The 23,120-nt window shown below is 41.0% G+C and overlaps 1 protein-coding gene across 8 annotated transcripts in view; it reads right to left on the reverse strand.

The window, feature by feature from the left end:
* Positions 1–1,783: 1,783 nt before the first annotated feature.
* Positions 1,784–23,120, reverse strand: part of St7 (suppression of tumorigenicity 7) — a 315,589-nt gene continuing 294,252 nt past the window's right edge. For 4 of the 8 annotated variants that reach the window (XM_010621883.2, XM_010621887.3, XM_010621886.3 and 1 more), the window contains exons 12-15: positions 21,405–21,555; positions 12,431–12,523; positions 9,669–9,808; positions 7,908–8,906 (exon numbers count right to left, since the gene is read on the reverse strand). In XM_010621883.2, coding sequence (XP_010620185.1) covers positions 8,787–8,906; positions 9,669–9,808; positions 12,431–12,523; positions 21,405–21,555 — 504 coding nt within the window. In that variant the 3' untranslated portion in view covers positions 7,908–8,786. Of the gene's footprint in view, positions 2,152–7,906; positions 8,907–9,668; positions 9,809–12,430; positions 12,524–21,404; positions 21,556–23,120 lie in introns of those variants that run through there. The other 4 variants (XM_010621891.2, XM_010621885.3, XM_010621892.3 and 1 more) reach the window with 3 other exon arrangements.

Consider the following 23,120-nt stretch of genomic DNA (forward strand, 5'->3'; position numbering starts at 1 on the left):
GGGCTCATTTCCTTCAACAATCCTATCTACTACTGCAGCGCACACACACACACACACACACACACACACACACACACAGAGTCTTCTTTCTTGCCAATCTTTTTCCACTTGCACCGCTCCCATTTAACTGCCCCTTGGAAGCAAAAATCTAACTTCTACCTCACCTATCAAGTTGCTCGATGCCTTTGTTATTAAATTCCCTAGGTACATTTAAATCTTTATCTTACATTTCTTTGATGCATTTCCTGCCACTTCCTGCTCTGGGTCATTCTTTTGTGCCTATTGCCTGTAGTTTTTAAACCTTTCATTCAAGTCTTACCACAATCTGGAATCCAGCAGGCCAAAGTCTCTTTGGTTCTCTCCCTATTAAACCAAGGAATTAGATTGAAGGCCTTTTTCTTCCAGCTGCATAAAACAATTCTAAGCTTTCTCTGATCCTTACGAGTTGGAACCAACCCCTCTCCTCTAACATAAAGCTTTATTTGTACCTCGATGCACTGTACTATCTTCACCAAATCATTTGAGCACCTGCTCTATCTTGAGTTTGGTAAGAATGGGATGAGGTAACAAAGGCAGACATGGCTTCTGCACCAAAGAGTAACCTTAACTGCTGTGCACAGAGAATCATCCTCCTACTGATTTCTTTAAGAGCAGAACCCATCTATGTATTTCTATCAGGGCTCTGCACAGAGTAGGTGCAAAGAAAAGTTCGTCAAAAGCATGAGCAGCTTTGGTGCTCAAGCATTACCTGCCCACCTGGCTGCTCTCTGACCAAGCCCTGGAGCTGGCATGGTCTGGCTGGGAAGCAAAGTAGCTGGTGCTTCTCCTACACACCACCTGCTTTAGCACGGTGGGAAAGATTTAGGATTCTAAAGCAAAAGGAAAACAAACTATGCAAAGGACAGTCCTGTTGTAAAGCACTGGATTGAGATTTTAAAAAGAAGTACTTTTCACTTCAGATAGAAGATTCAAGTTTATTTATTTTTCTTTTTTTGCTTAAGTGAAGCCAGATGCTCTGCAAGGTATGAGCCCTGTGGAAGGCTTTTAAAGGTGGTGAGGACAAATGATTTATTTTAAAAAGAAGTACTTTTCACTTCAGATAGAAGATTCAAGTTTATTTATTTTTCTTTTTTTTGCTTAAGTGAAGCCAGATGCTCTGCAAGGTATGAGCCATGTGGAAGGCTTTTAAAGGTGGTGAGGACAAATGATCATTGTGGTTCAGATCACTAAAATACTCGAGAATGTTCACATTAAAGCATCAGGAACACAAACGTGATGAAAAAAATAAAACATATCCTGATCGGTAAACATTTTAAACATGGCAAATGTGGGTGAAGTATTCGGGTTCTATAGTAACTGATGGGTCTGTAGCATTTCATCAGAAGTTTTCTTCTCACTTTGCAAACAGAGAAAATAAAATGACCCTTAGAATTGCAGTGTTGAGTACTGTTCAGGAGGTAGAGCCTCAGCTCGAACAACCTGCTAGGCACTTACATGTGTTTCACTCATGCTATGTGATATTCACCTTGGAAACTCAAGTGTGTGTGTGAATGTGTGTGTATGTGTGCATGCACACATGCATCTGGTCTAGGAGGATGCTCAATTTGGGGTTGGCACTTTTGAGATTCATTTTCCCAGCCACTGATTACGAGGCTGCTAAGGGCCTGCTGAGATGACTTCCATCAGCAAACCACAGCGTGGTATTCCCTAGGCCAGGTCCTTGGGGAGTTAATATAAACCACAGGTTCATCTGGAACAACATTTTTAGGGTTGGAAGGAAGATATATGAAGACACAAGTGACTGCTGCAATACACAAAAGTTTATTTTTGACTTTTTCTTCTCTTTCTGGAGGCAAAATAAAATAGAACTGAACATCGATGAATTTTGTACAACAAAAACAGCCTTTAATATGGAACAGAGAGAGTCCATGAACATTTTAAAATCTCGGAATGGCTTCCCTTTTTCAAAGTCATGCTTTCTTACGGTCTTCTGTTGGCACAGAAGAGACAGTGGAAGCCAGCTGGGTGAGGAGAGTGGAGGGTGACGTGCTCCCCTCAGATCCGGGTCAGCTGGTGCCACAGACTAGATGGGAGGATGCTCTCCACCTTCTCCATGATGAAGTTTAAGGGGGCAAACAAAGTGCTGAGGAACTGCAAAGAAATCAGAAAGACAGAGAAGTCAGGAGAGACAGTGTTCATGACTACAAAACGCACCTCTCCAACCCACGCCTGTATCTTAGGAGCCGCACAAGGCTGAAGTCACCTTCGCATTTATAGGGAACATTGGACCATAGTCCAATGTGCTGTCTAGTCCTGCCCTAGAACCGGTGATAAGAGGAGAGTATCTGCTACAGTTCCAAGGCTCCTAGTTGTCTTTGGGATTTAGAGTTGCCCATGCAGATGAGAAGTGTCATCAAACAGCAATGAAAGAGGGATAGTAGTGGGTAAGAGTTAGGAAATGGTGACACTTTAGACCACCTGTTCATCTAGCTGAAAGTAGAACTCACTTTTAAAAGTCAAGCTTGTTGTATGTGTATTGTTTTGGAATTCTGTCGTCTCCCAAACACCTGCACTGCCTGGGCTCATTTCTGAAAGACCTGGTTGGTAGCAAGTATCACAGGAGCCTGGGAGAAGGTAGAAAACGGGCTATTCCATGGCTCTTATTGAAGCAGAATGCTTCTGAGCGGATCTTTGGAAACTCCTTTATTTGGTTACTAAATTAACTTTCTGCTTTTCATAGAGAACAATGCTCATCAGAAGTGCCTTTTAAGAAAGCCAAGTGCATCACCCGAGACTCACTTACAATCTTAAATCCACTTTGATTAAGTTCTGGAGAAAATCACCTTCTTTCTACAAACCAGCCAGCATCTGGCAGAGGAGTTACACTGTCCCAGTCAGAGAAGAGACGGGTATGTCGATGGTTTCCTTGCCCTCTATCTATTCAAAACTAAACACTGGCTTGCTAGCACTCAGCACCTCCATCTTTTATGGTGGAGCCCTTGGTCATAATCTCCCGTCCACAGCACAGTAGCATCTATACCACCAAGACTTTCCAAGAAAAGTGTAGAGTAGAGGCCGAGTACGTATGCACAGGGAAAATGTGATCCTGAGGTGAAGGCAAACAAGTTTAGTAGATAGTGTATTTAATAAAGTAAAAACAGGTTCCTCTACTAGTCAGATGGTCTACAGGGTGTGGGTCTTCAAGGCATATGATGGGCAAGTGTGTCAAACTCACTGACTTCAGAATCTCCTCCAACACCCCCTTTTAAAGGAATAGTAGGCACCATGCCTGCCTTGCAGGCAACAAGGTCCTGAGTTCAATCCCCAGTACTTCAAAATAAATGAATGAATAGATAAAAAAAGGAACAGTAGAAAACACTGTGAAGGCCTGTAACACATTATAACAGAATCATCAAGTGTGAAATTTACAGAAAGGACACTCAAGATAGTTTCTCCAGTCTGTCTCTGCATCAACTGAATATACTTGCTCATTTAGACACTTAAGTGCTGGTGAGGTATAAAGGGGTCTGGGACAAAGCTCTCACTGTCAGGGGCCAGAGATTTAGCTCAGTGAAACTGTACCTGCCTTGAAAATACAAGGTCCTAAGTTTGATCTCTGACAAAAACAAACAAACAAAAAAACTCCCACTGTGAGGAGGCTCAAAGCTCAGTGGTGGAGGGGTCAAAGCCATTAAGATATAGACAGAGAAAAATAATGACCAAATACGCCATGATGGCAATCAGAATAGAAGCCCAGAGAAAAGTGCCAGGAGGGTTCAAAACAGGGATAGAACCCAATTTGTTGGAGGGATGCAGAAAATCTTTGTAAAATGAGTCAACTGAAGTTGACTCCAGTGGGTGGCTGGAGTATCAAATCAGAGACAGACACAGACATGACAGTGGGCCCTCTCGGGTTAGGGTAGAAATAGGAGCAGAGGGAGCCTGCCAGGTCCAACCAACAGCCAGAACAGAAAGGAGAAAGTAACAGGTGTGGCTGGAAGACAGTACATAGTTCAGCTGGAATAGGGTATGTGCTGCTGAACTGAGCACAGTTTCACTGGAATAGGGTTCAAGCGTTGCTAAATACCAAATACCAGACTACTGTTGCAGGTAGAAAACAGGCAGCCATGTTAGCGCTTGAGCAAAGGTGGGATGGTTCTTTTCTCAAGTGGGTGTTAGATTCATGGCAGTTTCTGATAACCTGAAACTATCCTTTGTTGAACACACAGAACACTTGTGATGTTTACTTGGTAGGATGGGCTGCCTACCCTTTTCAGATTAGAGCTGGACTGAGTGCCATTATGAGTGCAGTTGGAAGACATTGAAATAGCACTGCCTGGGCCAGGATTTAGCTCAGTGGTTCTGCCATCTGCCTTGCAAGTGCAAGGTCCTGAGTTTGATCCCCAGTACAAAAAAAAAAAAAAAAAAAAAAAAGTAATACTGCCCAAGCTCCCTCAGAAAGCTTTAGCAGAAGCCTAGTTATAAGAGGAAAATACGGAACAAGCCTACTGATGGCACTGAACCAATACAACACTGTAAGTTTAGCTAAGTGCTAAAGTGGTGGGATAAACCAAAGAGTCCAATAGGTGTTAGAAGATGGGACTCAATAAACAAGGTGATATTGCTGGTAGTTATCATATCTTAAGAGATATGACGAAAATCAGATTTAGAATTGTTGATGTTGTGAGGTGGGGAAGGAACTGTTGGATATTAGCATGAGCCTGTGCAACTGTATGCAAGTCACTGCTCAGAGTCTATACACACTAAAATGGGGCCTTAGGAGACTTGATGTGAGGTGCAGGATGAACGGAGACACTACCGAGTTGGTTCAAAATAAAAACTTTGCTGCTTGGATTTGGGCACAGACACGACTTGGATAAAAAGCACAAGAGTGAGGCTTCTGAAAGTTAAGGGGACAGCTTTGTTTGATGTTCACCACTGCCTCCTGTTCCTCCTGTGAACAATAAAATGCAGCAGCCCTTTCTTTCCTGGGTGAGACCTGGCTTCCTTAACAAGGTTCCATGAATGAAGCTGTGGTGATGATTTAAGAACTCAAGGTGACATAAGCGCCACCTTAGTAGAAAGCCATCTTCCTCCTCAGCATACCTCCCCACATTCTCTTCCCTGTCCCACTCTCACAGGGAGGAAGCAGGCAATGTGCAGAGACACTGGAAGCCACCAAACCCCTTTCCTTTAGCAACCGCATCAAGGTCAACACTTCACCAGGAAGTATTTTTAAAAGTTTAGGGAGCCACGCCTTGTTCCCCCACAATGCTGTAAGATGCTCAGCTGTATTTCTTTAGATATTTGAAAATTAATCAATACTTTTTGTTCAGAGACCCAACTCACGCCCAAAGAGAAATAGCAGTTTCACTTCCAGACTTACGGAGAAATTTATTCCCTGAAAAGTTAAGTCTGAATGAGCAAAACCAGGCGACCTGGAAGAGCCCATCTATCTCCATGTCTAAAACTCCTGTCCAGGGGCAGAGACACACAGTTACATTTTTAACCAAAATGCCCCATAATTCAATCAGTGTCCTGTGGTGAGAAAAAGCAAGTGAACTAATAAAAAGGAGAGAATGACACTTCCGTCGCTTGCTCCTCCTCCTCCTGAGACACCAGCACGTAGGAGAAGGTCACGCCTCCCACCAATGTTTCATTGACATTAGAAGCCTCTGCTTATCTGAATAAGGTCCAGGTGCCCCGCTGCAAGCAGACAATTGACATCTCACTATAATCGATAGCAGAATTCAAAGAGGTCAGGGCCTATAAAGGAAGATGAGTCAGAAGTCAGGAGGCTCAGTCTCAGGGAAGGAGAGAGACCAGAGGAGGAAAGATAGGGCCCTGGAGAGCAGAAGGGTCAGAATGCTGACCTTCCCACATTCTCTGAGGAGCTGGGTTTGCAATGATAACTTATTTATAAGAGCAACCTTATCTTGGTAACCAAACATTCTAGGAAGAGTTACTCCTAAGTCATTGAGGTAGATTAGATTAGGGGAAAAGCCAGTGGAATCCTCTTCTCTCACTGTTTCCCAGTGGCTCACCCTGGGCTGTAGGCTTTCTTACTGGCTGCAAGTCCCTGTGTAAACACACTGGAGAGTTCCCAAGCTGCGTATCCTGGCGGGTGGCAGTGCAATCTCTCTGCATCTGCTAAAAGTCATTATACCAGGGCCATTATCTTAGGAGATGGCTGAGAAAATCACTTTCACAAGCTGCAAATGGTTGCAGGCAGCCTAGAGGGCAGCAATGATAACCTGAGAGATGTGGGTGGGGGCCTGAGGAGTGACCAGGGTGAAGATGTGGAGACAGGGGAGGATGGGACTTGTCTCACTCAGGCCATCCATCTTCCCACCCCCACCCCACATCCCTCCAGACGTTTTGGAAGCTGCTGGACCTTAATGAAGGGCATGACGGCTGTGATGGTTCTCCAGACAGAAGCTTAAAAGCAAACTTAATAAGACGACGTTTGAAAATCTCAGGGAGCTGACCAAACTTCCACATTTGGGTGTAGTATAAAACATGTGGACCTGAAAGGCAGATTTATACTTTATTCGACCATTTGATCCTAAAGTTACTACCAAAGCTTTGGAAACTTAAATGAGGAGCGTGACCTCTGGTCTAATATCCAGAATTAACTCAGTCCAGTATTCTGCAGGGATCGATGTACAACCTTTCCACAAAATGCCCAGTCATATTCTATTTACTGTCCCATCCCCTCCAAGTCCCCTTGCGGATTAGAATAGTCTCAAGGAATTAGTCTTTATTCTGTTCTGTACTTCTCAGCCCTGGCTGCACACCTGAAATGCCTGGGAGCATCTGACAATTCAGACACCCACGCTGCTTCCCAGCCATTGCAGCAGCAGTTGGGGGGGGTGTTGGTAATTTTAAAGCGCCCTTCATGATCCCAAAGTATAGCCAGGCTGAACCCACTAATTCCTAGGAAGCTTTGGACTGAACAACTTCTACAGCCCGCTATGCACTGTTAGATAGTTGCTCAAAAGTTTAGTTTTCACGAGACCAGAGTCTTTGGAAGAACATCCTCAACTCCTATCCACATAGTCTGGGACACAAACTCCTGGGCAGTCACATCAAGATTCTGAATTTTGGTAGTGTGGCAAGGTGAATTCTATGCACCTAGAGGCTAGGACTTCTGAACTGGTCCAAAACTGCCATGAAATGCTATTTGCTATTTTAATGATGAATAATGGACTAATAAATAAGATACCCTTACAGATACATTTTTAAAATGTTAAACATAAAGGAACAGTAATTGTCTACTGCTATAAATATAAGCTTATTTTAGATTTTACTAAGTTGCAGTCTAATCTTCTCAGAGTTCTCACACCTACTACAGAGAAGAAAATACTGAATGGTGCAGGTATATAGACTAAGGAACCTCTAACGCGGCATTGGGTGACAATAAGTTCAGAAATGTACACAACCTCTGATCAAATAGAGAAGACTTAAGGAAACTTAGGGCATTGTGCCTGGGGGAAATAGAGGGTAAGATGTTATGGCCACGAACAAATGAGCAACCCTAAAAATTTACAAGAGGAAATGGACCTATTTGGTATACTTGGAGACGAGAGAATAGAAATAAGTAAGTGGAAATTAAAGGGAGACAGACTTTAACAGTATAAAAAGTTAGGGCTGATTCAACAATGAAATGGGCTTGATGTTAAATAGGTGAGTTCCTCAAGGCAAACAGTATTTAATAAGGCTAGTGCACCTCCATTCAGTTACATGGAAAGCACTTTAAGGTCCCTTTCAGTTCTAAGTCCAAGTTTATAAGTAGAAAGGAAGGGAAGAAATGTTAAGTAGATTCTGATTTTTATATCAATTTTTTTTCTGCAGAGACCACTACTGTTTATTCATTTAACAAACATTTATTGAAGACCTACTATGTGCAAGGCACCATGCAAAGCTTTGGGGATACAGAGATAAGAAAGACACAGTCCTGTTCTCAAGGAGCTTACACTCTAAAGGGGGACAATTTTCCAACAACTATATAGAACAATGAATGTGTTAGTATTGGCATTCATAGAATGCTGTGGGATCACGGAGGAGGGACACCTCACTCAGCTTCAGAGAAGCTTTAAGAATGCTGAGCTTGGAAGAACAAAGAGGCATTAGTAGAGTACACAGATGGAGTGGTTAATGGTGAAGGGCATTCCATGTAGAGCGATGAGTATGTGCAAAGGCAATGAAGTGTGCAAGAGTCCTTGGCTGAAGAGCAGGATTTGGGCAAGGGTTGGGAAAGAGGAGGTTGAAGAGGTAAGCCAGGCCCAGACGATAAAAGGCCCTACATGTCATGCTAAAGTATTGGGACTTTATCCTGAAGTAGCTGGGAAACCACTAGAAATTCAAGCAGGGAAATGACATGCTTGGGTCTGCAATTTAGAAAGACCATTCTTGTGTCAGTATTAAAGAAAGATTGGAAGAGGAGGGGACTGGAAAAAGCAGCCCAGTTAAGACAATTATAAGAGTTCAGGCCAGAATCCACAAGGGCCTAAACTAAGAGAGATGCTGTGAGGGCAGAAGGAAGAGAAAAAGGTAAGTCAGTTTTACTGAATGCCTAGTTGCTTAGGAGGTTAGTAGCGACAGAGTGTGAAGGCTGAGCCAGATCGGATGCAGGAAGTAAGAAAGGGAGAAGTTGGGGCGAGCTGCCAAGTTTCTGGCTGAAGTAATGAGTAACCGAGTAACCGGGTGGATGGCAGGGCCACTGGTGGAGGTCAGGAATACAGGAGGAGGAACAGTTTCGGGGTGGGGGAGGAAGGGTGATGAGTTCAGTTTCGGAAATGCTGAGACTGAGGTGCCGGTGGGATTTCCAGCTCATCTTCAACACGCATGAAAATGCTCTTGCAATTCCAGTCCCTGAACTCTGCCGAGCAGCAAATGTCAATCATCTGGAAAGGGATTAAATCAACTCAGCCAAGTTAGAAATTATCCTTTCTATCCCGCTCGTTTTGAAATCTGAATGGAGTTCCAGGGAAACAACTGATACTCTTTCCTTTTGTTTGAAACCCATTTTGGCAAAATCAGGAAACTTATCCTTACTTCGTGAGCAGGCTGAAACGGTCAATTTTCAACAAAGAGACAATGGTTCATGGCTGTCAGTACAGATTAGGTTTTCTTATTTTAAAAACTCTTAATAGGCTGCCTTATTTCTAAATGTCATATTATAATACTTCTCAATACTACAAGCTTTCACAACCTCTCGCAGTTCATTTCCCCAACAAGCCAAAGGTTTGTACCATTTAAATAATCTTTGGAAACATAAGTTGTAAACCTCATCCTTCATGAAGGAGAGAGCCACAACATCCAGAGATTAGAAATGTCACTCAAAATACAAAATTAAATAATTTCCCACTCATTTCTCATCTGCTAGGATGCCCTAATTATTTCATCCTTTTGAACTCCATGCACTTTTTGAAACTTGCTGAGAATCTGTTCAGTGAAATGAGGCAAGGCATGAATTAACAACCTGTACTTTCTCATTTAAGCCTTAATTCCTTCCTTCTACTGATGATGATGATAATGATTAAACAGTGAGAAAATGATCTTTGCAGGCTTGTAACCATTACAGGACAATCTCCCACTTCTCTCATGCCTCTTTGCTTGGCTTTCCCTGTCCATTCCCTGAAGCCTCCCTCTCAGCAAATACTCACAGCTTTTGCGAAGACCCCCATAAGTTCTGGGAACTGATGTGTCAGGAGGGCCAGCATGGCTGTGAAGGAACACAATCCAGCAGTGAAGAGAATAAAGAAGGGAAGCTCCTTCTTTGGGTAAACGGAGACTTCATGGAAAGCTGTGGAGAAGACAAAAGGAAAATATTACAGCTAAAGTGAAAAAATATCCTTGGGGAATTTCAGTATGGTAGAACTGACTCTTTAGAGCTTTGGCTGAAGCTCTTTGGGAATACAACGGGTGGAACACTTGACAAAGTACAGGTCACATACAACACTGTCTTTGGCTACTAATCTGCTTCTCCTATATCCACAAACAATCTCCATTCCAGCCAGAAAAGGTTAATTTGGACATATCACACATTTGTGGGCAGGAATAATAACACTATCTGTGTAATATATAGTATTCCTTTCTCAAAAGTGAACACAAACCATAGAATTTACAAAATACATACTCATTGCATAAAACCTGAAAACTTCAAAGTATATTGAAAAAAATCCTGTTTATATGTTCACCTTCCTGTATTTAAAAAATTATTAGGTGACAGTAGTTTATCTTGTATCTTTCTTGGCACACGCTAAGTATGTCAGAGAAGGGTGGCTACCCTGATAGACATTCAGCCAGGACCTCACACACTGGCCTATTCAACCTGCAAGGCACGAGGGTCAAGGTTGCCAGGGTTATCTGGCACAAGTGTAAGAGACTCTTCATGATGAATATACTTACAACAATCACCGGAAAAAAAAAAAAAAAGCAAAACCAGTGTTCTTTAAGAGTATCTTTCACAGAACTAACTGTCCCTTTGGCTCATCACAGGGCTGCCCATGACCTGACAGAGTGATAGAGGTGATGACCAGGGGTGCTAGAGGTTTCTTGTATAAAGAAAGAACCAACTGCCTGGGGGCAGTGGAAGAGGCTTAAAACTTCAGGCGGGCAATAATGTCACTTTAATCATTTGAATAATCCATTCTCCTTAGAAAACGCAGAAGCTTAAGACCTTTCCCTAATCATTAAACTCCTGCCACTCAGCGTCCTCATTCGCACTGAGGGTAGAGAGGACTGGGGAGGGACAAAGCACAGAAGCAGCCTGTCTACGAGGTAAATAAATCTGTGGGGATCCACACAAAGTGGATGTGCGTTCCGTGCATACCATGGAAACAGTTATACTTTCAATGGGCAAGATATAGGTAGCATTTTTTAAAAAGCAACCTACTCATCTGCTCAGTCTCAAATTCCAACCCTAAAAAATATTTTGGAGAAAGATCAGACTTGGACCATGACATTCAATTAAATAAATGTGAGCCATAATTTTCTATTTCAGGCTTATAAAGATTATCCCTATAAAGTTTCTTCTAAGAGCTGTAATCTTGTTCTAATAGCTAATCTTTCCCCATGGAAACTTAATTGGACTAAATTAAAACATTTAAAAACATTGTACTTTTCAGAAAACTGCCTTAACAGAAAATTGAAATTTTAACAAGGATCTCCCTGAAGGGGGAGTCAAAAGGTAAACTAAGGGCCTACAGCGAGGATTGCTGAAATCAAATCTAGTGCCACCTGAGGAACCAGATCTTTTCCACAATACAACTTGCCTAACGAGGAACACATCGCTGAGATGTCCCAGTGTCCTACAGAACAAGTTTCCTGTTGGGTCTGGCCATCAAGAAAGCAACTGAGGTACCGCCTGCTACCTTAACTTGACAACAGTAATTCAGCTTTGACCCAGACTCCACCGTACTGAAGATTGACACTGGCTCAATGGCGCTGTGTTTGCACATTTACCATGGACCCAGATTTCCCCCACGCAAAGTACTTTCCATATGTTATAGCTGTGAAACACTGTCTTAAGTGGGGCTGGTATAACAGGAGAGGGTGGCAAGAGAGAAAACAAGGAAGAGAGAAGAGCTAAATTATTATTTGAGGGAGAAAATGTGTTCTAAGTCAGGGCCACATGAAGAGCCTCAACATGATCTTTGTACACACCATGATTTGATAATAACTAATTAGGCTGAATGGTCAAAACAAGACTGTATTACAGTAAGCCAAAATAACACTTTCCACATGTGGTATGGGCCATTAGACTGCTGGCCTGTAAGGTACTCGAGGGCAGGGTTTTCCTTCTCTGGGCTTTTTATACAGAGCTGAGGCTGCACGTGTGCTCTGCACATGTTAGCCAGCTCACTAGGAACAATCCACAAGATGTTCATGGGAAATCCCTCGGCCAAGAGCATTGCATCACTGCAGAGAGCACACCACCCTGCCCCAGGACTCCGCCTCGGGCCGTGATGCCAGGGTCCTGATGCTGCTCTGCCATCCATGACTCATCTGCAGCTTCCTCTAAAGTCAGCAATACCTCTCCAAACTGCAGCCTGTGCAGACCGCATATGACCTGCTGGAGAGCCCAGCCAGACCCCACGCCACCTGCCACCTCGGGCTAGCGTAGATATCAGCCCCGCGCCAGGCTTCTCTGTGCTTCGGCCAATCTGTACGTGATGCCGCTTCTAAATTTCAGTCCTTTGGCATCTTTTCTTTGATGAATGTGGAGAGACGGGGGAGCAGGAACCCCAACCTGCTCACATAATTCACTTTAATACATGTGCTATCAAACAGGGCCAGGGTTGGGAGGAAAGTAATAAAAGACAAAGAACAATATAAACATTTATCACTCCCACTTCTTCCCGTCCCCACCTTTAGTCCCGCCACCCTTCCTGCCCGAAGAGCAGGCTGGAGAAGGTGAACTTACAGGGAAGCAGCTCCCGGTCTGCTGTTTCTGTACATATTGGGTACGGATAAAATAGGTGTCCCTTTTCCAAGGGATAAGGGATCATCCGAAAAGCTGAAAAGGAGAGACAATACATCAGAGGTTTAACGTTTGTCTCATAACTTCCCAACTTCAAAAAGAGACTTCTGAGCATTTTTATAACAGGGAACACTCCTATAAGGGAGCAAGACTTACTCAAACTCTGAGTCATGCGCCAGATAAGATGTCAGAGACACAGTATGATATATCACTCACACATTAATTCCATACTATCTATTCTGAACAAACCGCACAAAACTGGGTGGGGAGAGAGGTGAAGGGGTAGGGAAGTCATCAATATCAGTGCCTAGGATCTCATCATCTATCAAATATTATAAAAATGTTATAAGCATTAATTCAGTATAGTTTATCCACTGGTAATAATGCAACGCTGGAAAGAAATGCTTCCCTAAGAAGTAAAACTGGGGACTGACTTATTGGCTCTTCTTACAGATATACAAATATGAAAGGCATTTTACCATGTCTATTTAAAAAATATGTCTAAATGGATTAGAATTCCAACCAAGATGGATAAAAACAATATCTAAAAAACCATGACTTGAGAAGTATTTCTAAACTTTATGAAACCTTTAAATCTTCAATATCATATGGGAAAAATGGATCTGGGGAGATTGGTTATCTGGAGTTTGATGATGTCAGGCCACCTAAATTCTGCTCTGTGGCATCCGATGACAGTAGGCCTAACACTGAATTACGGCTTTCTGATCCATCCGTCCCTTTGCATTATCCAGTGTGTTATTCTCCTCTTACAATGTCATCGACACGTTAGTCTCACTGTTCCTATGAACAGTGTTCACAGAGACGATTTTTCTCCAACAGATGTCCTTCAACTACAGCACACTGTAGACATAGAACATGAAAGCCAAATGATTCCCATGCTGGGAACGAAAGACAACAATCCTCACTTTCATACGCATCAATGAAGGATGGTGGCAACACAGCAATATTTTTAAGTGCTACAACTTAAGGAACAGTAACTTCAGCCTGTGTAATTACCGAAGTCTTCTTGAAATGCCATCGATGTACATGTTTATGTTTTGCATACTTATTTCAAACAGGAATCAGAAACAAAGAATGTTCTCCCTCACAAGAAATGACAAGGTCTCATTGTAACCAGCATCAGTGCACATATGGTATTTATTCTGGTGTCTGAATATTATTTAAAAGTAAAAACATTATGTATGTGATTCCAGCATTTGGAATGCAGTCAATCCACACCACAGTGGTATCACTCTGAGGTTACAGCACATTGCCACGGAGAATATAAATCACTATAAATGTGGGATTAGAGCAGAGCCAGTTTGCTGGCAGTTTGCTGAGGTAAAAATGTTATCAATTTTCCTCTAGTAACACAAACCTCTTAAACAGAGATTAAAACATTAAAAACGCCCGTGACTTTAACTCTTCTTAAAATGAAAGGCTCACTCTAGTTCAGTAAGATCTTTTCTTTCACGCAAACAAAGATGACTTTTACCATCAGAACAAGCAGCATAGAGTTCCTTTATAGGGTGTTAAAACACAAGGATCACAGGAAGGAACTAACATCTCTCACTAGAACCACACTTTCAAGAGAATGAAAACTACCAACAAAAACCAAAAGAAAAAAAAAAACAACAACTCACAAAACCAAAAACTTCCCCCAAAACCTCCACCAACAACAAAAACCTTCTTTAGTTATTTTATAGCATACACTAAAATCTCTTCTGGGAAGTACTGATTTTGCATTTAAACCAAAGTATGGCAGAATCTTAGTACCATTTTCCACAAATGATGGCTGCTTTGATAGCACCCCCAAAAATATGGAAGACATACATTGAACTTGAGTTTTTTTTAAAATTCAGCTTCTCCATGTGCAACTAGTCTTCCATAATTAAAGAATCCATGCAGGTTCATGTGATATAAATAAAACTTCAGCTTTCAAAGTGGCTATAAATTTGAATGCTAAACTTTATTCAAAATTAAAGTCAGTTTGCACTTAAAAGAATGACTTTTTAAATGAAATATAGGAATGTAACAGTCTTGAGAGTGTTCAACCATAGAAATCTAATGATTGGTTAATATCTTTTCAGTCAAATGCTAAATTTTCCTCCCAGTATTTGGCATGTATACAGAATCTTGTGTGTCAGTTTAGTTTTTGTTTTTCTTCTTCTTTAATTGGTTCTTGCCTATTTTGAAGAAGGTAGAGATTTTGATGATATTCAATTAAAAAAAGATATATTTCCTTCATTGCCCTCCCACTCCAATGATTGTAAAAATGTTTACAATGCTTTTAAGACCTTTCTTATGTCAGTTGGCATTTACCTTGAGTTCATAAAATATTATTAAGGCTTTTGGCTTCGCTAAACAAAAGCAAATACAATTTCTGCTTGCAATTCTATCCTTTTCCTACTCTGCTGTGCAGGGTCCAACAAAGTGTGAGATAAGAAAGGCAGATCGGGAACGAGTGGGGAAGAGGCCTTTCTTAAGCCCTGCCGGCTTCACTTTCCACCTCCTGGTGCCTTTCACTGCAGAGACACGTGACTACTACGTGAGAGCCTTTGCTTTAGCCAAGTACCCAGAAACAGGGCGAGTGTAAGTGTTAAGAACACTCTGATTTGGTGGTACAAATAAGAATGAAAAAAAGTTATTTGAACAGATCTGTTTTGTGATTACAGAATTCCTAAAAATCTTTGCGAAAAACCCATTTCAGAGAAATTAAGGATGTACATATATTTGATTAAAGGCAAAAAATATAATCTAGGCCACTGAGTTAATACATGGCAAACAAATCACATTTCTGCATTTTCCTTTGTGTGCCACCCTCTCCCGTCTTGATTTTGGTTGTGCCAAAATCACACCCTCCAAATCAAGACCAAGGCAGGACACTGTGTTCTTCCTTCTCTACCCAGAACCATTTTCTGGGCTCCAAGGCTATCAGGGCTGTCTTCATTAAAGGCTCTCTACCAGTGTTGGGGGAAAAGTGACAGAACCAAGATGGGTAAAAGGCTGGATACATGAACCAACTAATGATCTTTCACCTACCCATTATACAGACAGGAGTAGAAGGTAAAGTTTTGATATTTTGTCTATGTCACTTTATCAAAGAGGATCTCAGAGGACTTTGTACAAATTATCTGTAATAGCGAAGACTAAGTTTGATTCCCAGCTCAAACTCTTGCAATTACTCCCTGTTAAACATGAGTGCCTTCTTATGAAATACAGATACAAAGGTAACAGATACAAAGCACACGGGATCTTGTCCTCATCAAGCTTGCTCCTGTGTGGAGGAAACGTGATCCAATAATCTTGAAAGTGAATATAACAGTTCCCATAGTGATAAAGAGCCCTAACGGTGGAGGGAGGGGATAGATCATTAGGCTGTGTCCAGTCTCTCATCTGCAAAATGAGAGACTACCAGAGGCCAAGGTGTTTACCAACAGTGTTCATCTACTACATATAGTAAGGTTTCTCTTTATATTCCTCCCTTGTTTACTAAAGGTTCTGCTTTCTCTGTCAGGTCACATTCTATAAGTAAAAATGCTGCCTGTTCTTAATAATTAGAAATGCAAATGGTAGAATAGAAAATTGTCATCAAAATGCAAATTTTATGATCCAGTTTTGACTGCATTGTGAATAAGAGCCACAAAGACCAACTTTTGTGGGACGCTTCAGTGCAAACACAAGGAAAAGTAAAGTCAAAAGCATAGCTTGTGATCCACATCCTCTCATTACAGAAGTGAAAGAAGCTGTGTTCTGCCCCAGTCTGTACTTGAGTTTTGATGCTCTTTGGTTGGTCCTCCTGGTCTCACTACCCAGACTATTTTCTGGCACTCACTATACTCAGTCACGCACCAGAGCTTCTGCGGACTTGGCTTCCTTGCCTTCCTCACAAAGCTTTTCAGTCTGTTCTTGGTATTCTCAACTACAATGCCCAGTACAAAGAGGGGACTCAATCAATACTTGCTGAGTAAAGGAGTGAGTAAATACTCAATCAAGAAAATTTTTCCTTTACAGTCTCAGGTGAAGCCAGATGTGGCGGTGTGTACCTACCTGTAGTAGCTACCCTAGAGGCTAAGGCAGAAGAGCCACTTGATCCCAGGAGTTTGGGGCCAGCCTGGGTAACGCAGGGGACCCCACTTCTCATGAAAAATAAAGCAAAAGCCCCAAAGAAACAAAACTTGGGTGTATGCAAATTAGGATCAGTTATGGAGACTGAACTAATGATTGGAGCAAGGTGGTTCTACTGGGTAATAGGTAGGGAAGCATCACTATGCAAATCTGAAGACTGGCTATCAGTGTGCATTGGCTATGACCAGGGACTTCATCTGATCATTGCTTTTTCATACATTATAAAATGTAATCTTGGCTCTACGGAGAGGCAGGATGGACTGTCTCTTTAGTAGTCCAAAAGGTGCCAAACTTATGGAGGAAAGGTTTGGTTAGAGGAAGTGCCCTAAGCACCACATCTTAACAGTGAGGGGCATTTGCCATTAGGTTCAAAGAGAATATATTAGAATCAAAATCTCATCCTATGCTTCAACAATGGGCCATTTTCTCAAAATACCACCTTCAAATCTTATACATTATTTAGTGGATTCTTCGGAGGAAAAAAAATCTACAAAATGAAAACAAAGAGTCTGTTAGTCAAGTGGAAAAAAAGGAGAAACAAAGAAAGGCTAAGCGATTTACCCCATGGCACACTAGTCTTCTGATATGTAGAAGTAGAAAATTAAAAGTTCACAGCTGTGGTCACAGATAACTCTGCTTTATAAAATAAATAGAGCCTTGAGAAGATCCAGGTAGGAAGGAGATAAGGACACATCATATTTGACATGGGTAAAACAGAAGATGAGCCATTTAAAGAGGGTCTCAGGCGTATTAGCACTGTAAATAAGACCCAAATGAAGCAATTTTTTTTAAAACACACAACTCATACAGTGGTGCATGTGTGTGAGAAGAACCAGAACCTGTAGTGTTTAGAATAAGCATAATTCAGATAAGGTGGCAGCTGTACAATAATCCAAGAAACATATTACACTATCTTATAAATTAAAACTTTTCCATTTTCTTAATTACCTTGACTTTAAGGAACACATTGTGTAATTTCAGGGGCTGGGACAGTGATGAATCAAACATTTTGGAAACCTTTGAAATGCTGATGTATTTGTGGCTGAGGATTCAGCTTTTTTTTTTCTTTAACTACCATATGTTTCAAACACAAACAATCTCTGCTATGCATCAGCTGGACTTTGGGGTTTTATAAAAAATAGGAGTTTTTTCAGCTCGACTGATGGAAAACTCAGTTTCACAGGATGACTAATGCTCTACCATAATAAATTCATTAAAACGAAAAAAAACATACAAAACAAAACCTCAAATCAAAACCACAGCAACAAAAGAAAAATAAAACCAAAAATAAATACAAAACCCAAAACCAGACTACTCCACCACTTACTTCCTAATCAACATTTCTGATGGAATTAAGCCTTTAAAAAAAAATTCTCCAAAAGATAACCTAATAATCATTTTTAATATGGAAGATGGTGAACTAGATGCCGTTAAGTTCATTCCTGAGTTCTCTTCCTAATGAAAAAGGGAAGTTGGGTGGGAGTTGGGGAATGGTCTTAAAATTTACAATGAAGAAAAGAAATGATTGAGAGAAAATCTCAACTTTTAGGCTGGCGACGTCAAAAGGCACCACCAAGTGGTGCACTTGGGTAAGTGCAGCCTCTTCCCCAGGCCCAGGCTGTCCAGGCAAATCTGCAGACTTTAGAGAGCGAGCTGTGGCAACCTCATTGAAGCTACCCACCTGAGATAGACATGATATGACATTCCGTATCATCAGTGCTTCCGGGTTTCCACAAATCAGGCAGATTAAACAAATAGCAGTGTATGCTGAGTGAGAATTCTAATCCAAGTCTTCTGATCATAAATACAGAGGTCCAAACATCTGTTTAATTTAGACTAGACACTGATCTAGAAGTGATGTCGAAAGATTATAGCCAGTTTTCTGGAGTTTGAGCAGTAATGACTTCTGTTTGCGTGGGAGACCCACAGCAGTGGTGGCAAAGCTTTTAGAGCTGGCTGTACCACGTGCGCCGTAGGGTTGCCACCACTGACCCAAAACTTTGGTTTTTAAAGGACCAAAAGATTCTTTTTTCTAAATATATTTATACATATTTATGCTTGTTAGAAATAAATGGTTACTGTAGAAAATATTAAAAGCACAAATATGAAGAAAAAAAGAAATCACCTACCCAACTCGGAAATCGCTACTTAAGACAGGTGTTTTTATTTCCAGTCTCTTTCTTTTGCTTATACATATGCACCACTTATTTTATTAAAAACTTAGCTCATTCAGGATTCTCATATCAGAATGCTAGTTGCTAATAAAAAGAAAACATAATTTCATACAAATAAGTAAAACCTAGCCTATAAGGAGTGATATAAATTTAAATTGCAGATGCCTAAGCCAATGTTTCAGAGGTGACTGATCTCATATTCAATGTATTCTGTGCTGTGAAAGAAAATGAACTTGGATTTACCTCCTACCTCTGTCAATGGGGCTACAAGACTTCAACAAGTCACTCATCTCATCGATTCAGTTTCTTTTAACTAAGAAATTGAAATGGCCATTTCTGCCCTGCTTCACTTAAAACATGACCAGGCAGAGTAAGTGCAAAGATGTAAATGCAAATCCCCTGCAAGTAACCCAGTTATACAAACACTCTTCATTGTTCTTGGCATTCTCAAGCAGCGCACGGCACCCCCTCAGTTCTCTTTTCTCACATTGAGCGGCAGTGTGACTGATCTGGGCTAGGATCACAGCTACCTGATTTCCACAGGAACTGTTAATCTGTAAGGACCAAAGCCAAATTTCCTTCTCCTACAAATATTTGATTTCCTTACCATACTGATTTGTCTCAAATGCGTCCCTTGTTTTTATCCTAATGAAGAATTCTGATACTCTAATTGGAGGTAAATTTTCCCACTCCTAGCTTGCTTGATTGTGTAGCACCCTATGTTACTTCACATTTCTCCCCAGTCTAATTGTCCTTCCCTGTGGATCAGAGAGTCCCTCATCATTAACTGACTACTAATTTCTAAACAGAATTTCCAGTCACTCCACAGGGTTTTAATTGTTTATGGTGATGCCATTCTTAACCTGTCTTCATCATCCCCCTGCCTTATCCCTTTTTGGGTCCTTCCTAAGAGGTAAATCTTATCTATAGGATCCAAATGTATCCAAAATGCCAATCTACAAATATGTTCTTACTTGATAAACCAACTTCTTTATTTAATTTTTCCATAATTAATTATAGATGAGGTTTCTCATGCTCAATCTGGCTGGGATTTTTAAACTTTTTTCATGTTTAAATGAAAACTTCTTTTGACCCTTCTGGATGGAACATCTAAATATAACAATGAACTCAAGCCAGAACAATCGTGGCTCTCTCTCACCCACCAGCCCTCTTAGTGGAGTGTGGTATGTGTTAACATATCCAAATGCTGGGCTGGGGATTTAGCTCAGTGGAGCCACCCCTGCCTGGCAAGCACAAGATCCTGAGTTCCATCCTGGGTATCCCCCTGCCCCCGCAAAACCAAAACCAAAACCAAAACAAATACAGTTCCTGGTGCTGGCATGCTATTTACACTTATGAGTAGAGGTGAAAAATTGGTCAGATCAACATCCTTTAAGGTATAAATAGTAAATTGTGTAAGCAAACCTATTATTAATTATCTAAAGAAAAAATTCAAAACAACTAAAAGAACCATCAGTCACCTTTGGGTTCCATCTCTGTGGATTTCTTTTTACTCCACCCATTTTACTCTGTTACCTCCCTTCCTGCACCAAGCTGTCTTCTTGCTGGGTTACAGAAGGGCAGGAAAAGGAAGGAGAAGATTACCAAATGAGAATGGAAGCAGAAAAAGATAAACAGAGTGGAAAGGATTAAAAGACACTTGTTTGTGAGACATAACAGAGCAGGGATGAAGTAGGAAAAATTATCAGAAGATTCTAATATTTATTATTTTGTTTTTCCATGAGAGAAAAAAAATCCTACATATTGTGTTTGTTTGGCCTAAATTAATATTGACAAAGTTTGAATGTACATGTGGTCTAGTAATCCATAGACTTGGGTCTTTCCTTAATTCACATTTTCCTACTGAGCCCCACCACTTACAATTTCTTCACAGAGTACCCTTGCTTGTATGGCTGTCCTAGTTCTTCAAGGCCTGGCTCAAATCTTAGCTGACTCATAAGGTTACCCATGACTACTCCAACCCACAAGCCTCTCCCTTCTAAAAAATCACCACTGACTGCTATGTGTTTCTGGTTATTCTTCCCAACTAGACAACATGCTCCTCCTCCAGGGCAAGGAATATGTTTCACCCCCAGTAGATCCTCCCTTCCTTCCACAGAATAACAGTATCTGTAGACAGCATGCATTCAGACTTACTGATCCCTACATCCATCTACCAGTCATTGTTCATTCACAACAATGCTACACCACCGCTCATCAAACACTGAGTCCAGTGCCCACTGCTCTTGTTCTGAAACACACCTGCCATTCCTTTGTAGTGGCCAACATGTCTCCAGTGCAGGGTGATTGTGGCTCTCAGCCAACTCTCTCAGAAAGGCCATCAAGAAGCAACAATCAGAGTCTAGCACAAGGCCTAATCCCATTGTATAAATTGCCCTTCTGAGATTTGGAGGTGGCATCACTATAGTAATACCTATCATTGCTGGTGACTGGAGTTCCCAAGTAATTAACTGCCTTGGTAATGGGCCATCACAGGAGATAAAAATTAGACATATGCAGGTTCTCATTAATTCACCATGAATACTCAGGGCAAAAACAGTTTAGCACTTTTTTAATGTTCTTAGGACATATGTCAGAGAAAGAAAATTACTCACTGCCTTCCCATGTACAATGTAAAAGATTCAAAGCCCCTTCTACCCTCTTCCAGTGTGCAAGATGAAAGAAGGCATATGCGATTGCTTCGCTGTCTCCTCTCTTCAGGATATGTTCTGGGGGTAAGATTAAGCTTTTCATTTCTAGAAGGTACTGAAATAAAAATGGCAAGAGACACATGTGTTAATACATAGGAATTTGAAATTCAATATTGCAATAGGTTAATTTCCCTAAAGCCACCATTTGTAAGCATTTAATAAAACCTGCAACTTCATTGCTACATGTGAAGGCAATTAGTAAAACATCTAGCAATTCAAAGTTTGCTTAGATGATTAGCCTTGTACTAGTTTATACAGTGATGATCAGAGGCTTACAGACTAAGATACCCTAGTCAAAGAAATTAGTATAGTATCAAACAGAAGAAAAATGTAGAAGACACAATGATTTGACATAGTTTTATTTATTTTTTTGAACCATAATATATATTTTATTTTATTTTACTTTTTATCATTGAGTTTATTGGTACATTTTAGGTATACAGGGCAGTTACATTCATTATTGGGATCTTGTACCTTTACAGGAAAGGTCTTGGTTCTCATTTTTTTCCCCTTGTCCCTGCCCTCCCTTCACACATAGTTTTATAACCCAAATGAAAATATGTAAAGTAGAACATGAAGGTCTAGATGTTATATGACTGAACCAACTGCACTAGGAAGATTTCAGATTGACTAGCACTGCCCATCATTATTATTATTATTATTTATTATTATTATTTTTTTTACAGATCAAGGATTTTGTCCTATGCAAAAAGCCACCTATAGTTGTTCAGATGCAGGAGGGAGGGAGTTTGCTGGCCCATGCATAGGAAGATTCAAGAAAGGGGAACAGTACAGATCCTAAACTGTAATGTTCTTTTAGATCCTTTCCAAAAGACTTGGGGTGATGGTCACCTTACATCTCTTCCTTTCAATTTTATACAAAGGAGAGAAGAGTACAGGGCAAGAACAGGTATGAATGGGTTTTCTTCCTGGGGACTGAGGCAAGTCTAAGTTTTCATTTTCATTATTTCACATTTACCATAGAAATGGAAGCAGACTTGGAAAGGTATTTTATATTTTCAAATATCAATCGCTCACTGCTGGTTAGCAGTCACCTGGTGCACCGTTCCTCACTATCTCCCTTTCCCGATCCGACCCGACACGCCCTGCACATACATACCACCACCAACAGCAACCACCCGGACAACATCACAACTCAAGCAACTCCGTAATGAAGACTGGCAGACCAAGAAGGGATGTATTTAGTTAACATGTAACAAAGACACAACAGGCAGCACTATAAGAAAAGGTATTAAATATTTTTAATGCCAGAAATAACTGTGGATTGTTTTGACAGCGGAAATTTATGAAAGAAGGTGATACACAGAATAGAGATTATTGCACAACTATGCTTCTTCAACTAGTTGAGGATTTACATTCTTTGGGCATCTCCTAGTTGCCTTAAGCCTTCTCTCTTGGTAGAACCCTTGGCATCAGGGAAACAGCCCAGCAGGAGCTTCTTAGCTCAATAATGGAAACTTCTTCAAATCTGGGTCTGATACTGCAAGAAACTGTCAAGCCTCTGGTGTCAAAGCAAGAAAAGAAGGAAAACAGGAGAGAGACACCCAAAGAACAGCAAGAAGACAGCATGAAACAATCATTGCACTTGGGAGAAGTTGG

Source organism: Fukomys damarensis, unplaced genomic scaffold, assembly GCF_012274545.1.
Source record: "Fukomys damarensis isolate Sample0158 unplaced genomic scaffold, DMR_v1.0_HiC HiC_scaffold_4, whole genome shotgun sequence".
NCBI classification, from domain to species: domain Eukaryota; kingdom Metazoa; phylum Chordata; class Mammalia; order Rodentia; family Bathyergidae; genus Fukomys; species Fukomys damarensis.